General features: G+C 48.4%; 1 protein-coding gene across 2 annotated transcripts; it reads right to left on the reverse strand.

The window, feature by feature from the left end:
• Positions 1–1162: 1162 nt before the first annotated feature.
• DELE1 (DAP3 binding cell death enhancer 1) lies at positions 1163–15488 on the reverse strand. 2 transcript variants are annotated; one of them, XM_037509063.2, is made up of 13 exons: positions 15355–15488; positions 14554–14668; positions 14335–14458; positions 12455–12602; positions 11392–11553; positions 11203–11291; positions 10979–11099; positions 7309–7451; positions 5973–6131; positions 5787–5879; positions 3423–3582; positions 2620–2859; positions 1163–1854 (listed from the first exon to the last, which is right to left on the reverse strand). In XM_037509063.2, exons 1-12 carry the CDS (start codon positions 15383–15385, stop codon positions 2621–2623), a joined length of 1584 nt encoding a protein of 527 aa, XP_037364960.1. In that variant the 5' UTR covers positions 15386–15488; the 3' UTR covers positions 1163–1854; position 2620. The 2 variants fall into 2 exon arrangements, with proteins under 2 accessions (XP_037364960.1, XP_037364962.1); XM_037509065.2 differs by having other exon boundaries at positions 1165–1854; positions 11003–11099.
• Positions 15489–17175: the final 1687 nt, after the last annotated feature.

Consider the following 17175-nt stretch of genomic DNA (forward strand, 5'->3'; position numbering starts at 1 on the left):
TTAGTAACGGAATTTTAATGGCACAAGCACAGCAGTTCCTGGGTCTGCCGATGAGCCCATCCCATGGGGCTATTTGGAGACCGCAGCGACTGAGAGCCAAGGATTTTTGGTCCTTTGACAACATTCTTGCATGACTTTTCTATCCTTCCCTCTCCACAAGGAGAGTTTAAAAATATCCCACCTCCACCTTTGGTACCCCAAATTGAATCAGTACTTAAGTTGAAATGACTCAGTGGGAGGGAGAACCCCCTGTGGCCACCACCACAGGAGGCCCAGTGTCCCCGGACTGTCTGAACTGCTCCTGGACCCCCTGGCAGGGGCAAGGGAAAGAGGAAATATGAGAATCCAAAGTAACAACAGAAGGGGAAGCAGCCGGGTAGCCGGGCTCCACGGGAGGGCAGGAAGTGCCCCTGGAAGGTCCACAGGCAATCTGCAGGGAGCTGGGCTCTGCTCCAGGGAAGGAGACGGGAAGCGTTGGGTTAATCAAGTTCTTTACTGCAGGACTTCTTGGAACCTTGAATATGCTGATGTGAATTGTAAATCTATAAAAAGGGGATGTCTAGTGCAGTGTTTCCCAAACTTATTTGACCACAGAAACCTTTCTCTCTCTCTCTCTCTTTCCACAGAGATTAGTGCATTGCACAGCTTAAAAACCTAAGCTTTAACCAATGTCTGTATTGAGCCTCTACCTGCATGGGGCCTTGTGCTAAGTGCCTCGGCTACTGGAATACAAAGACGACAAGATTCCTGGTGCTGAGGAGTCTTCTGTGGGAGGCAGTGACTCAACGGAACCAGTAGGGATGAAGCCACCGTGCAGGGCAGAGGGTAGGGGAGGCCCTGGAGCTAGAGGAAACACATGGGCCCCACTGGTTAAGAGGGAGGTGTGGGACCACGAGAGGTTGGGGTGGGGGGTGGGCAGGAAAGAGGCAAATGTGGACAACTAGCCCTTCTCCCGCGGTACTCCCACCTTTGAACTCCTCAAGCCAGGAGGTCCTTCCCATCTGAAGGGTCACTAGGGGGTTTGGTCTTCAGTGCCTTGCACCCCCATCCCCACCCCCAACCACGCCTATGCTATTGAACTTGGGCAAACATCCAGAAGCCAGGGAACAGCTATTCACAAATTCAGTAATTGGAGTCATTAGCGTTGACTCAGAAATCATTTTTTTCTAAGTCTCTCTCGGAGAAGCTTTTAAGACCCTTTAAATTGGTTAATGGAGAGTTTAGAGATGAGGATGGAGCCTCGGCTTTTAGTTCTCCCTGCTCATCTTCCTGGCTCTCCCCAACACACTCAAGGGCAAGAGTGATGAGATAATCCAATATCTGTTTTATTAAACTCCTATACATTTCTGGCACACCCATCAGAGATGAAGATCTCAGAACCCCCCTCCCTTGCTTCCAGACTCCAGGTGCTCAATCTCCATTTACTCTCTCACATCGGCAGGATGATAATAACGCTTTCATATAAAGTGGCAGTGTGAACCGGTGCAAGAGAGCCCTGGGCCAAGAGGCCTGGGACCTTTCCTGGCCTGGTGACTCACAAAGCCACATAACCATGGGCATCACGCAGCCTCCTCAGGCCACAGTGAGTACCAAGATCCTTTCCCCAGCAAAATGCCCCCCATCAGACACCACCACCCTTGATCTACAACTAAGCAAACAACGCAGAGTTGGGTCAGTGCTTCAAGGGGCTGCTGCCAGAACCTGGGTCTTCATGCATTTTCCTCTTTACAGTGCTAGGGCAGGGGTTTAAGGTTCTTTGGGAAGATGGGTGGTAGCTGGCCTCTTCTTTGGGACTCACATTGTCGTGTCTCTCTGAGAACCCAGACTCCCGCTTTAGGACTGAAGTAAAAGGGTCTGAAAAGTGAAGCACATACATCAGGCATTTAGGAAAGAAACTCCTTCCTGCCAGATCAAAGGGTAAAAGGAGATGATCACGAACCCATTGGGGAGGAAGCAGTGAAGGTGGGAGCTGGTCTTGGGGACCACCTGATTCAGTATTTCCCAAGTACTACTTGTTCATGGAACCACTCTCATTATTTTTGGAGGATCTGTGTTCCCTTTTATATAATGTCACAATGTTTCTCTTTAAGTTGATTCACTGTTTTTAATATCTGTGAAACTAGAATATGCTAGTCACATTTTCACATTTGATATTAAATAAGTAACTGCTAAAATAAAAAATATTAATTCAAATACCACCCAAAATTCTCTTGTGAACCACTGAACACATATATATCCAATGTTGACAAAAAATAACATTGGCTAAGACTGAGGAAGCTGAGGCATGGGGTGGGGAAAGGTATCCTCAGACAGAAGCTGAGGTGGGGAGCAGGGTCACTGGAACCTTCCATAGAGATTTTCATGGGTCACTGAATAAATCTTTTTTGTGCACAGACCAGAAATGACTATAAATATATCCACCACTTATCTGTGAGCTCCCAACAGGAGGTAAAGGTCAAAGTCGTTTATTAGCTATGCACTTAGTTGCTTGAGAATCTGAGTTCCCCCGAGGGGGATTTTTATCCCGGAAAGGAATACTGACACCCTATTTTTATTGCCACTCAAATCCCATCCACCCATCCACATCCCAGTGAGAAAACAGTAACTATTCCATCTCACCTTAGCCAAAACCCAGTCTGACGAGATTCCTTTCCAAGGGGTAGGGGTGTGGGGCAATAGCCCTGCTGGGGGCTCCAGGGCTGGATCCTAGATGCCCACTTCTACAGAGGAGACCAAGGCTGCCTGTGCTTGAGGCATGTGGGAGGTGTGAGGCTCCTGCCAGCAGGGTGTTCAGGCTGCAGAGGGACGGGCTGGAGAAGGACTTCAGTCCTGTAACTGCCAGGTCACTGGGTCCTGAGGCTGCAAGGAGAGTGAGAGAAACTCTTACTCGTCATGTATTCTTGGATTACTACTTTGGAGCAAGGGCTTCTTAAAGGACTTGGGACCTCCTGGCACTGTTCACCCAGATTAGCCCAAGGACTCGGGAGTGAGCGGGGCTCTCCGAGCCCTAGAAGGGTAGTCCAGGGCACTGAGCATCCTCAGATGTTGTCTCCCCTGAAAAATCACCAGAGTGGCTTTCATGTATTCGGGGCCTACTGAGTACCAGGCTGTGCTAAGCCATCTCATTTGATCCTCACAACCTAATGAGTACGGTGCTAGGAACACACTTATTTTCAGAGGTGAAGAAACTGAAGCTCAAAAACTTGAAGCTCAGTGACCAGAGCAGAGCAGGGATGAAAATTCAGGTTTGCTTGACTAGAAACACTGTGTTCTTACCCATCACCAGGTGTACTGTCATGGTATACTGAGACAAGGACTATGGCCACCCTCTCCTGAATCAAGGACTATGGTGACAGTACACCCCTGTCATGGTGTACTGAGCTCGGGGAGGGAGACCCTGTTGGCCTGACTCCTCTCTGTACCTGCTGCCTCCATTGAAAACAGGGTCCGCAGTCGCTCCCGGGCAGGCTTGTTCCCCAGAGCTACTGACTGACGGTAACATCTCACAGCCTCTCCCAGACTCCTCTGCACACCAAGGCCCTTCTCATGGCAAATTCCCAAGTGGTACATGCTCTGTGAGTCCTAAAGGAGAAGACAGACAGACATGTACATACACACAACACAGTACTGAAGAACTGGAATGCTGAGGCAGGAGGAAGGTGGGAGAGTCAGGACTGGTGGTAGTTTCATCCAGGCAGGGTCAAGGCCCTCCTGGTACCAAGGGATCACAATTCTGAAAAGCCAGAGGCTAGAACTTAAGCAACGCCTAGGAGACAGGCTTCCCTACTCCCAGGGAGATTCCAGCCATAAACGTGTGGACGCTTCTCTTGCAGAGGCTGCGGCAGAAAGTCTGCAAAAGTGCCAGCTGCAGAACACACTCAGCGAAGCTGTGGGAAACCTGAGGGCCAGGTGCCTACATTATTCTGAGTCAGGAATAAAGGTGGAGGCTGTCCTCCGGAATAGCCCAATACACCTCCAGGGATGCCTGTCAAGTATAAATCACAAAGTGTTTTTCTGCAAAGGGCTTTGTCCATGGTTCTGATGGTTTCTCTCCTCTCACTGAGAAATGTGCTCCTCAGAGGGGCAGTATCGGGTAGAGATGAGGGATCTACTCTCTATAGCCAGGCCATCTGGATTCCAATCTTGGCTCCACCACTTACTAGCTATGTAATGTTGGGCAAGTCTCTGTGTCTCAGTTTTCTCATCTATAAAGTGGGTATAATATCAGTACCTTCTTTAGTACACTGTTGTGAGCACACAATGTGTTGATATATATATAAAACGTACTTAGATTTATGCTATTATTTTCATTTCCTTTATTGACCTGCATCATTAGCCTCGCCCTCTCTAGCAGAAAGTTTTCATTACAGTCACTCTTCCAACTAAAGACAATAAAATACTGTATTGATTCCAGCCATGATCCCATTTCTTCTATCTTCCACAGTCAAATCTCTGGAAGGAGTTTCTGTAACATGCAGGCCAGATTCTCATGCCTCCAGGCCAGCTTAAAACACATCACTGGATGTCCATTAGGCCAACACCTTCCCCACTTCTCCACCCCCCACAATGCTGCTTGGTACAAGGCTAGAGAAAGACTTACCCCAGCACAGTGAGCGAGTGTGAGGACTATGCCCCAGCCCAGTATTACATGACGCCCCTTGGGACTTCTCCACCTAGCATGCTGGGTGCCTTCTGCAGGACAGCAAGGCCCAGGCTGGGTGAGCATGTGCTGGCTGGCTCGGCCCAAGGCAGGCACTGGGGCTCTTTCAAAGAAAGGTGGGCGTAGAGCAGGTACTGGTTGATGACTTCGGTTCTTTTGAGGATGACTATAGATACTCTGGCCAACATATAGTGAAAAAGGAAAAGTATTCTGAGGCCCAATAGTTGAATGAAGCTGTCAGTAAGTTGGCCAGAGAACAAAGAGAAGCAGCAACCCTTGGGCCGGGAAATCCTAGTACAAGCACATTGCTTGCTTTATCCGGTGCTCCTGGTCCTTCCAGATGTAACTCAAAAATTATACTGGTCAAATGCACTTAAGGAATGCAGCAAACCACTGTGAATCTCAGTGGTTCACAGAGACATAAAGCTCTGAGATTTCCTACATTAAAGATACCTGTTTAATAGGCTTTCCCAAATGCAACTGAAGATTTTTTTCCTTTGTATTACTTATAAACATCCCATGGAATGCTCTGTGGAACAAACTCTGGGTCATGCTGCTTGAATGCCAGTACCCCCGGTTCACAACCAGACATCTCTGCCCTTCCAAATGCTCAGCGTCTTCCCTCACATTACTTCAAGTTTCCCCAAACTATTTGCTCATGAGGAGGTGCCTTCCAAGCACACAGCTAACCACTTGCTCTCATACCTATTATTTCAGTCAGATTACAATGTTCACCACAACCCTATGAAGTAACACACAGGTAAGGCAGACATTACTATTCTAATTTTAGTGCCCAGAAGAACAAGATATGACTGGCCCAGTACAGCCCTGGTAAATGTTTAACAACTGGTTCCCCAGGGGGCTAAGTCCTGATTTGTAGCAATTTCTATAGTGCAAATACTCCTACCAGAGCTGATTTTAAGGTGCCTACAGTCCCAGGCTGGTGCCAGCCAGCTCTAGTACACTACTGGACTGCCCATGGTCACACAGGAAGTCAGCAAGTTAAGGCTTTAAAACAGCCCAGGGCTCCCAGCAACCTTCTAAGCATAGTTGGGCTCTGTGCCAGTTCCCAAATTCCTTCATCATATTCCAACCCCAAAATGGCTGGATAGTGGAGCCCTCGTACCCCATTGCTGGCTGCAAGCCACAGATATTTCACGGCGCCCAGTTCATCCAGGTGTGGTTCCTTGGTGAAAAGCACCCCGAGGAAAGCTTGGGCCTGCGGTTAGGGAAGAAAGAAAAAAGGCGCTTTGGTCTCTGCCCCGCCCCACATGTCCCGGCCACCTGGAGGAGATACACCCACCACACTCACCTCTCTCAAGCCTGAGTCTGCAGCCTGCTGCAGCAGGGATACTGCCCTCTGCCGCTCAGGATCCCTGGAGGAGGCTGGCTCTTGCAGCAGGCACCTGGCATATCGGTACTGAGCCAGGCTGTGGCCCTGGTTGGCAGCCAGTTGGTAAGAAAGGACCGCCTGGGGCAATGGGAGAAACATCAGCCAACTGGTAACTCTGAAAGCTGGCTTTTAATTTGAGTGAAATATTTAAAAATTATCCTAATTACATAATACATAATAATACTAGATTAGTCAGAAAATACAAATAAGCTAAATTTAAAAATACAGATAATCAAAAATAAAACAAACAAACAAAAAAAACCCCAAGAAATCCTGCTTTTTTTTTTTTAATTATTTTTTTTTTGTTTACAGAGGCATGTTTTTATTTATTTATTTATTTGTTTGTTTGTTTTGTTTATACAAGCACTGGGTACAGTCAGAAGCGCGGGAGGGTGAGAGAATTCACCAGAGCCAGAGCGGGGAGCAGAGCAGGCAGAAGGACCGAAGCACACTGCTGAGGGGAGCAGCAGGAGGCAGGAAAGGTCTGCGCGCCATGTGGGACCCTCCTCCGGTGGCCGGGGAGCAGCCGGGGATCGAACCGGCGCCGCAGAGGCCGCTGGCAGCTTCGCAACCCAGAGCTCAACTGCTGCGCCACCGGGGAGGCCCAAAAAATCCTGCTTCTTAAAGACTGTTCCATTAATATTTTAGTGTATAGCCTTACAAACTGCTTCCTGTTTATATGTTTTCCTACATACATATACACATCACATATGTATATATTCATTTACACACACATATGTGTACATGTGTGTACAGGAGCAGAAAGAGAGAATACATTCTATTTTGTACACTCTTTTTTCACCTGACAATACACCATGAATGTCTCTACCTGCCAATAAATATAAATCTAGCACATCATTTTTAAGGTCCACATAGATGTAATTAACCAGTTCCCCAAGAAAGGAACTTCAAGTTGCTTTCCCTTTACTATCACCATATGAAATTCTAAGAAACCCATTCTTAGATATACATCTTGGAGTACTACCCTACTTTCTGAGAATTAAATGATCCATTCATCAAAGGAATGGTGTGGGCCCTGAGTATACAGCTGCAGAGAACAAAGACAAGGTCCCTGCCCTCCCTGAGTTTTGAATCTAAATTTCGAGCAATTAGGAGCTTCTTTCTTCTCTTTCCCTTATGACTAGGAGAGAGAAGCTAGATTTCCCCCAAGCCCAGCTCACTGCTCATTTCTGGAGGTCACTGTGAGCAGCCCAGCACAGGGGCTGAACCGGGAGGGGGGTGGGGGTTGCGGTACCTTGCCAAGGTCCCTGGGGGTACCCCTGCCGTGCTCATGACACAGGCCCACGTTGTACTGTGCTTTGCTATAGCCACGGTCTGCTGCTTTCTGGAAGTATGAAAAGGCTGCTGTGTGGTCTCCATTCTTCATGCTCTCTGTCCCTATAAGAAAGCACCAGGCATAAACACTCACAGCTTCCTCAGCCATTTCCTTGGCCAGATATCCACCAGCTCCTTCCCTTCCTTTTCTGTATTACATACTTTGTACATATTTTCATCCTCCAATAGTCCCTTGGTTTGCCCTAGACATCAGTAGGTTCTGCCCTGCTATAAACCACCCTCCTCCTCTTGGGAATGGTACGGAGTCCTTCTGGGAATGGCTCTCCCCACAGTGCCGTCAGTCAACATGCCTGTGCTCTTGCCAAGCAATGAGACCCTCTCAGGAACCTGAATTTTGATCTGCTTATGACAGCTCTTGCACATTTATTCTGAGGGCAGCCCTTGGGACATCCCATCTAGCAATGACTTGCCCTGCATCTCTGGAGCTTCTCTCACTCCTGGCCTATTGAGGCTTGGCAAGTCACTAGATGTCAATTGATTCCTTGTGTGCCTCTGTTAACCAGAGTGGGTTTAGGCTATTTCTAACTGACAAAACTTAACTGATACAGCTAATACTATTAATCTTGCCTTATAAGGAAACTACGGGAAATAACAGAGCTGAGATGTGAACTCAAGTATGTCCAACCCCAAAGCCCATGTTCATTCTTTTTATCATCCAAACAAAAAGGAAAACTGGGAAGGAGCTGGCACAGCCGAATGTCAGCCCTGAGCCTTTGCTCACATGGTTTCTCCTGCCCAGGATATCATTTCCTGCCTTCACCATCAGGCCTTCCCATCTGTTTCTGCTCCAGAACCTTCAGACCACACTCAGCCTTTAAACACATTGGCACTTACTTATTATACCAGCCTTTTTCTATGAACTAAACTGTTTCAAGAGTACAAGCTCTGTCTCCTCAATTAGACTGTAAAATCCGGGAGGCAGCAGCAGAAAAAGAATGTGGAAGAAATAACTTTGCATAGGGTGAAAGCTCTATACAAATGCAAAATATGATTATGGCTTATGCTCCCTTTGTGTTCTGCTGCAGTGCTTAGCACTTGCTGAATAAATGAATATATGAATGAAGGAATGGGCAAGAAAATTCTCAGAAGAGGCTGCCCATCAAAATCACAAAAAGCTAATGAGGTGGAAGCCAGGTTCCATTCAGCCAGCAGTGAATTAAAGGCATCTCCTTGCCTCCTGAAAACTCACTGCCCAGGATGCACAGAACCCTCTATCCTTGAGAAGACTCAATAGGGCAAAAGATCCTACCCTTCCCCATCCCCCACACTGGCTCCATCAACATACACTATCTATTCGGTCTCCTCTACCTCTAACCTGGAACAAACTGCCATGACATGATACTTAACCAGCCATTAACAGCTCGGTGCTGACTCCTGTTTCCCCTCTGGCATCACTACAATCCACATCTGTCTACACCACAGCCAGAGATTTTTGGAAAAGTACATCAGATCATGTGACTGCCCTCCTTCCTGCTCCAGCTTCAAGCCCTCCAATGGCTTCCTGACTCACTCAGAAAATCCGCACTCTACCCTGGCTCAGAAGTTCTTGCTTGATCTGACACCTGCCTGCTTCTCTAACTTCATCTCCTCCTACTCTCCCATTTATCTTGAAGTTCCAGCCACACTCACCTTTCTTTCATTCCTTCAACAAGCAAAACTCGGTCCTACTGTTCCCTCTGCACAGAAAGCTTTCTCGAGATGGAAACAAGATTGGCTCATTTTTGTTTATCAAGTCATAGCTTGAAGATCTTCCCAGTGAGGTCTTACAATCAAAAGTTGCTCCTTGGGCCTCCCAGGTGGTGCAGCGGTTGAGCCCTGGGTTGTGAAGCTGCCCGCAGCCTCTGCGGCGCCGGTTCGATCCCCGGCTGCTCCCCGGCCACCGGAGGAGGGTCCCGCATGGCGCGCAGACCTCTCCTGCCGCCCGCTGCTCCCCTCAGCAGTGTACTTCAGTCCTTCTGCCTGCTCTGCTCCCCGCTCTGGCTCTGGTGAATTCTCTCACCCTCCCGCGCTTCTGACTGTACCCAGTGCTTGTATAAACAAAACAAACAAACAAATAAATAAATAAATAAAACATGCCTCTATAAAAAAAAAAAAAAAAAAAAAAGTTGCTCCTTGCCCAGGTAACTAACATATTCCTGTTTAATTTTATCCACAACATTTATCACCATCTAAAATTATCTTTTTTATTTGTTGCCAATGACTGTCTTTCTGTCCCTAACTTTCATGTCAGCTCCATGAGAGTAAGGACTTGGTCCTATGAAGCACTGTGAACCACCTATGAACCGCTCAATATCTAAGATGCAGTCTGACAAAGGGTGGATACTCAACAAACTTGTTTGGAATGAATCCCAGTCTCTCACCTGACTACCCTCTATATTATAACAGATGCTACTGGGTGTCTGGATCTTCACAGCAGAAGGCTGAAAACTTAAGCCATGTCACTGCAGAGAACAGGCCAAATGGTGGAGGGCACCTGGAGTCTCTAGGACCGAGGTTCCTATTTGTGCACCGAGGGTCTACTCCAAACCTCAGGAGCCTTTTCCTGCCTATGTATGGCAGAGAATGCTAATGTTCTCTAAATGCTAAGGATTTATTTTCTCCTCCTCACACAGTAACAAAAATTTTTTAAAGATTTATTTTTATTTATACAAGAACTGGGATACAGGCCAGAGGCATGGGAGGGTGAGAGAATTTACCAGAGACAGAGCGGGGAGCAGAACAGGCAGACAACCGAAAACACTGCTGAAGGGAGCAGCGGGTGAGACAGGAGAGGTCTGCCTCGCCATGTGGGTATCTCCCTGGCCGGCCGGGAATTGAACCCGTGCTGTAGAGGCTGCGGACAGCCCCACAGTGCTGTGCTCAACCTGCTGCACCATCAGGTAGGCCCCCAAAGTAACAAAATTTTTAGGTAAGTACATGGTCATTCAGCTAGACTGCATTCCCAGGCTCACCTGTGACAGTGAGGTCATTAGCCTACATTCTAGACAATTATTAGTATAACTTCCTTTTTTTTAAGATTTACTTATTTATACAAGAACCGGGGTACAGGCCAGATGCACAGGAGGGTGAGAGGATTCACCAGACAGAGCTGGGAACAGAACAGGCAGACTGACGAAATACACTGCTGAGGGGAGCAGTGGGCGAGACAGGAGAGGTCTGCCGCGCCACATGGGATTCTCGCCGGCTGGTTGGGATCAAAACTGCGTTGCAGAGGTTGTGGACAGCCTCAGAGTGCGGCGCTCAACCGCCTGCGCCACCAGGGAGGCCCAATTATTAGTATAACTTCTGGATCAGGTCCTCACAGGGAAGGAAGGGTCCTTTAGCTTCCCCTCGCACCCCACCAAGCTGTTATAACATGGATAAGGGGGCAGGAGCTGGAATAGTCAAATTGGACCTTGAAAAGGAAGCCAGTTTTAAGAATGGCAGAATAAGGATGCATGGGGCCCCGACACTACTGTGGTACATTTGGTCCACTTACCTGGGAAAAAAGAAACTCTCTCGTTTAACCACCCTCTACCCTGACTCTATCTGACCGAGCCCATACCCTCTCCACGTTCCCATCCACCTGCCTTGAGGCAGGGCCACACAGTTACCCAGGAAGTTGAAAGCGATGGAAACACTGAGCTGGAAGAGCTGCTGAATGGATGTCACAGCCTCCTCCAGAGAAATAGTCTTTGACTTATCTTGTTCCTGAAAAAGAAATATAAATATTTACGATGGGATTGTTCACTGGGATGGCCACCTGCCCATGGGGCCTGTTATGGAAATCTGAGTGGGCAAAGCTGGACAATACCTGCTTTTCACCAGAGGGCTGAGGCTGGGTTGGTTTTGCCTCACCTTTGAAGTTACTGCTGCCATGCAGGAAGCCAATGTCACTGAGATCTGCAGAGAAATGGTTGACACCCAGCCACCATCTGCACAATAGTCCTCACCACCCCCATTCCCCACCACCTTCTGCTGGTTCTAGAAGGTAGAGACCTACCTTCCTCAGAGGGATCCTGAAGGCCAGCTGCTGTCAAGGACCTGTGAGAGGAGGGGCTCTCACGCGGAGGGTAGGGCTCTTCCTGACTCAGCCTGGGTTCCCTGAGGCCAGGGTGGCTGGGAGTTGGGCCATCAGGGCTGGGGAGGATGTGCCTCCGCAAGGCTGGAAAGGTCAGCAAGAGCAGTCAGGTCAGAGGGGATCAGGTCAGCTTGCTCGAGCTTGAGTGATTGCTCCCTGAGGTTTTGGGAACCAGAGAAAGAATTTGGAAACTCCTGTGACAGCTCCTCCTCCATTTCCTTTGCTGGCTTCTTTCCACAGGGGTGGTGAGGGGACCACATTTATGCTAACCTCCCTCCCTCAGCATAAATCACTCCTCTGCTTCAATTCCTGTAGCAAGAGGGCAGCTTCAATCTTATGGACAGTTGTGCTCCCAGTACTTTGCTTGAGGGTAACACTGATAATGATTTTAATCATCATAATAAAAACTTAAACTGATACTTATGGAGCATGTACTATGTGCCAGGCACTATTCGAAATCCTTGATATATATTAACTCATTTAGTCCCCCAAAAAAACCTATGGTGTGAATTTTATGATATCCCATTTTTATCAATAAAGAAATTAAAGCACAAGGAAGTTAAAAGCGATTTGCCTTGGCACACAAGGCACTCTGGTGCCTGAATCCTGATAATCTGACTCCAGAGCCTTAACTGCTAAGCTGCATTGCCTCTCTACCATGCACATAATAGCTACTCATTAAAATGCATTTATTAGTGAATGAAAGACCAGAGAATAACCTAACTTGCTGAGGGATAGGCAGGAAGTCACACCCAGATTGAAAGTAACCTGGAACACTATGGGGTTCCCTCCAAGGTGATGGGAGGGCAGTGAGGGGTAGGTGTGGCCCACACCCTGGGTGGACAGAATATTCCCCTTCCTCTGACTCCAGATAGGAAAGGCAAAGAGCTGCTGATGGCTCTTTTCCTGAGGTGGGTCCCAGAGATGTTTCCTGGCTAGGCGAAACTCCCATCCCATCCCTCCTGTCCCTGGACTGAGAACTCACAGGGTTGTGGGAGCCACCAGGGAGAGGAGAGGAAACAGTCCAGGGGACTGTGCCAAGAGCAGCGCTCCACTCTCTGAGGTCCTGCTGGCAGGGATGCCTGGAAATGGATCTGCCTTGCCAGCTGCAGGGCCAGCACAGCCAGAGTGCCCTGGAAAAGACAGCATGTCAGCGAAACAAGTCTCTATCAGTCACCTCCTTCAATCTCAGCCTTCAACTCAAACACCACTCTCTTGAGAAGCCACTTGTGATGCTGGTTGGGGCGGCTCCCCTACTATATACACTCACAGCATTCAATCTTCTCTGGAGCCCTATTAAACTGGTACTTAAATAATCATCTCAAATTATTCATCTAGGGTCTGTCTTTTGTGTTAGTGCCAAAATAATATGAGGGCAGAAGCCATGTCTGTTTTGCTCACCAGGTATCCCCAAAACCCAATAAAGTACTAAGATAAGAACTAGCACATAACATGGTGAATAGATGTATGAGCGAGTGACAGAACACACAGAGTCTAAGAGGGCAAAGCGATCAGGCAGTATGTTAGGGCTTGACCACAAATATAGCAACAGATCGAAGTTTCCCATCAGGCTCACTCTCTTTCTCTAGCCTGGCACAACTCCTCCCTTCCCCCCACCAAGCCACCCTGCCACACACACATTCACAGATGTAGGCTTGCTGAGGGCATTTCTCCATTCCTGGTCTACAGAAGACCTAAGCTAGCTGCTAGCCCAGTGACTGCTAGGTTTTCCCTTTCCCTTCCTGTGCATAACAATATTTTTTTGTTACAACAGGAGCTGTGTACAATAGCAATCAAATCAGATGCACAGTTTATATCTTCATTGAGGGAGAAAGATAAACTCCAAGTACAAATTTTGCTCACTGTCAAAAAGGAAACAAATTGGGGGTATGTATGAGCAGAAGAGGATAACCTGATAAGAAAGGGAGTAAGGGAAAGTCTCTGTATGGGTAATGTGTGAGTTGAGACCAGAAAGAAGGCAAGGTGCCAGCACTGTCAATAACTGGGACGCATGTTCACGGCACTGGGGACAGCTTGAGCTCAAGCGCTTTCACATAGACAGCAGTGATAACGTTGAGGGTTGGCATCAGGACATCTGAGATTCAGGCCCAGTTTCCAAAAGGATTCACTGTGAGATCACCCTAGGGCTCAGATCTTTGGCAAAAATGGGAAAAGGTTCCCCTCTCCTGGGTATGGTATGCCCTCTTCCCAATTCCCCAGGGAGAAGTGCCTCTGCTATGGAGAAAATCCCCTGCCTCTGCTGCTGACACCCACTTACAGCAGAAACAACTGAAACTCAGAGAGGTCAAGTCACTTGCTCAAAGTACAGAGCATAAAAGTGACAGGGACAAGAAGTGACAGACATGAGAGTGATGTGTGTGCCAACTTCATTCAGAATACCTTGTAAGCTGAACCTAGAAGGCAGAGATTCTGCCCTATCAGACCTTGTGTTTACTACTAAGCACTTGACTTTATGTCAGAGTCAACAAATATTTACTGATCAGGTATTATGACCAGGATATCTGTACTAGGTGTTTTTAGAAGCCATACTGGGTACAACAAGGTAATGCATAATATTTTGCACAAATAAATGTTAGCTATTTATTATTACTTACTGTAAGCACTGTGAAGACAACAATCATATCTACCTGGTTCTCTGGTATGTATCCCTAGTGCCTACCAAAAATGCCTGACTCACAGAAGGTGTTAAATAAATGTTTCCTGAATGAAAGGAGGAATAAAAATATGCGGCAATATCTCCCCAAATATGTTCCAATACCATGGTTACTCAAATTTTGAGTGTGAGCATAAGGATGGCCCAGTTCTTATTTCTCAGTCCTACTTTCATAAAGATAGAAGTCTTACCCATGATATGGCATCCCACAGGGTATTTGGGGAGACACGGGCAGACACCCACTGGAAAGCATCCTTCCATCGGTGTGACCTCGGACCTCTGCTCGTACCTGGACCTGGGCCATGGGGACCTGACCTAGATGATGCAATCAATAGACACTATCAAGTTCAGTCCCAGTTTGGAGGAGAGTAAGGCCTGGGGAGATTGAGGATGGAATGGCAGTATCTTACCTGTCAAAGCTGGGCACTGGGACCAGGAGAGTAGAGGAGGTAACCTGAAGCCCATCTGGGGTGGTGGACTTGGGGTTCACGCCCTGGAGCCAAGGTCCCAGCAGCCGGGTAAGAGCTGTGCAGGGCAACAAATACAGTCACCTCAACAGGAACAGGACTGAGGCAATGGTGTCCCACCAATCTTCCCTCAGATCCTTGACACAGCCCCACCAGAGGAACCCAGAAATCACTGACATGTGCTTCTGCAGAGGTCCTTACATAGGGGTACATGTGGCAGTCAATATATTGCCTAGGACAAATTCTAGGGTGCCACCCCAGAATCAATAAATAAGAACCATTCAGGGTGGAGCACATACATTTTTAAGAACCTCCCTAGATGATTCTGGTGCCCTCCTAGAGCTGACCACCACGATCCTAAAATGACGAGACTGTCATCCACCAACTAATGCTCAATGTTTGAAGCGCTTTGTCGCAAATTCCCGCCACATTGGCCCGGCTGACTTACTGACCTCTGCCCATCTTACACTGACTCCACCTACAATCTCCTGCTATTTGACTCTTATCCTTTTCCAACAGCTCCCCGCCCATCAACTTGGACCTAAGCTCCACCTTCTTCTCACAAACCCCACCCACCCTCAAATGCCAAAACAGCCCGAATTCTGGGTGTAGCCATGGCCCTGGGCCCCGCCTTCACGCGGTCCTAGCCCCGCCCACTACAGCTTAGCGGTCTCCTCTGGCGCGCCTCCTCTTCGGGGTGGATGTTTCAGCATCCTAGAGGTTCTCGTTTCCCACGCCCCTCACCTCGGCCCCGGATTCCCGGGAGGCGCCACATGTCGCCAGCACCATAGAGAGCGCGCAGCCAAACGAGAGAGGCGAGACCACGAGACGGCGGCTAGAGCGCCCGCTGCAGCGACCTCCGAGTGGCCGCGTCCCTGAGGAAGCACTGGCCAGCCAATCAGAAAGGGGCCCCGCCGGAAGGGCGGTGCTTGGGGAGAGGAAGTTGGGGGGCGGGGCCTCTTTCGGGCTCGCGGGGAGATGAACTGTGGCCAGGACATGGGGCTGTCGACCCAGCTTCCTGAGGAAGAGGTGTCTTTTGCCAAAGAGTGGGGCTAAGCGCGGAGGAGAGGCGGGTAGTAGGGGGCGGGCTGGACCGCCCCGGAAGCATGACCATTGAAAAGCGGGGCTAGAGCGGCCTGCGGGCGTCGGAGGACCTTGCAGGTGGAGACCCGAACCAGGAACCGTCTTCCCCAGGCCTGAGCCCGGAGGAGGTGGGGTTACCGAGCCCGAAGGGAGGGGAGTGGAGCCTGTGGTCTGACAGTTTCCTAGTGGTCCAGGACCACTTGCTTGGAGACGCGGCACCGGGCTGACTAGATGAAAAACCACACTACAGAACTCTGATCCCGGGCTGCCAGCTCGGGCGCAGCTTAATCTCATCTTTTAGCCCCCGGCCTCCCTCTGCCCCTGTCCAGGCCTCAGTGTGCGCAGTGATAGGGTCTGATGATATTATCTTGGTTGCTTCCACCTGGTTTGATTGGAACAACTTGAGTCGCTGCTGTAAGAGGAGACTCTCATCCCCAGATGCACTTGCCTGTTGATGAGACACAACCATTGTTATCTGTGTGCTCTCTTGTTGGGGGTGGGGGGCGGGAAGAAAAGTCCCTCATTTACCATACTTGAATCTGTGAAATAAAGCAGCTTAAGTTCAAATGTGAGGTTTAGACTTCCTTCTCCTTTCCCCTAGAATGTGACTTTTAGGAGGGTGGAATTCTATCTGGGTAAAGGAGTACTAAGGGCGCCAACTTTTATACCCAGCCATGTCATAACAGTTAATTTGTACGATTTTTGAGCCATGTGTCAGCTACCATCCTAGAATCAGACAGATCAGAAAAGAGAATGTGTGGTCTCCAGGAAAACAATCAAGTGGCTTAACACTGACTTCTGGAGTTCTACAAATCTGAGTTTGAATCCCAGCTTTCTTCCTTCCTGGCTGTCTGCCTAACCACACTGTATTTTTTTTTTTAAGATTTATTTATTTATGCATACAAGAGCTGGGTACAGGCCAGAGATGCGGGCAGGTGAGAGGATTCACCAGAGACAGAATTGGGAGTAGAATAGGCAGATTGGCTGAAATGCACTGCTGAGGGGAGCAGCGGGCGAGACAGGAGAGGTCTGCTGCGCCATGTGGGTTGCTCCCAGGCGGGCCGGGGATCAAACTCGCTGTAGAGGGTTCGGATTGCCTCATAGTGCAGTGCTTAACCCCTTGCACCACCAGGGAGGCCACTTTAAACCTCAGGATTTTTATTTATAAAATAGGAAATATAATACATGCAATTGTATAACAATACATTGTAAATGTTTAGCATAGTTCTAGAACATAGTAAGAGCCAAATAAATGTAAGCTACTATTAATCGCACTGGTAGAGGAAGTGAGTGGGCAAGTGTAATAATGTTCCAAAGAAGTATGAACATAGGGTTATGGGCTACCATGGGAAGACTCAAATATCTATTTTGCATTTGAGCTGAAGCTTTAAATCTGAGCAACAGAGTTTGCCAGAGAGGGGAGAAAGGCATTGCACACAGAAAAAACAATAATAAAGTCCCAGAAATTTGAATACTGGGGAA

Source organism: Talpa occidentalis, unplaced genomic scaffold (genome assembly GCF_014898055.3).
Source record: "Talpa occidentalis isolate TD23 unplaced genomic scaffold, MPIMG_talOcc4v2.1 talOcc4.13, whole genome shotgun sequence".
In the NCBI taxonomy this organism is placed as follows: Eukaryota; Metazoa; Chordata; class Mammalia; order Eulipotyphla; family Talpidae; genus Talpa; species Talpa occidentalis.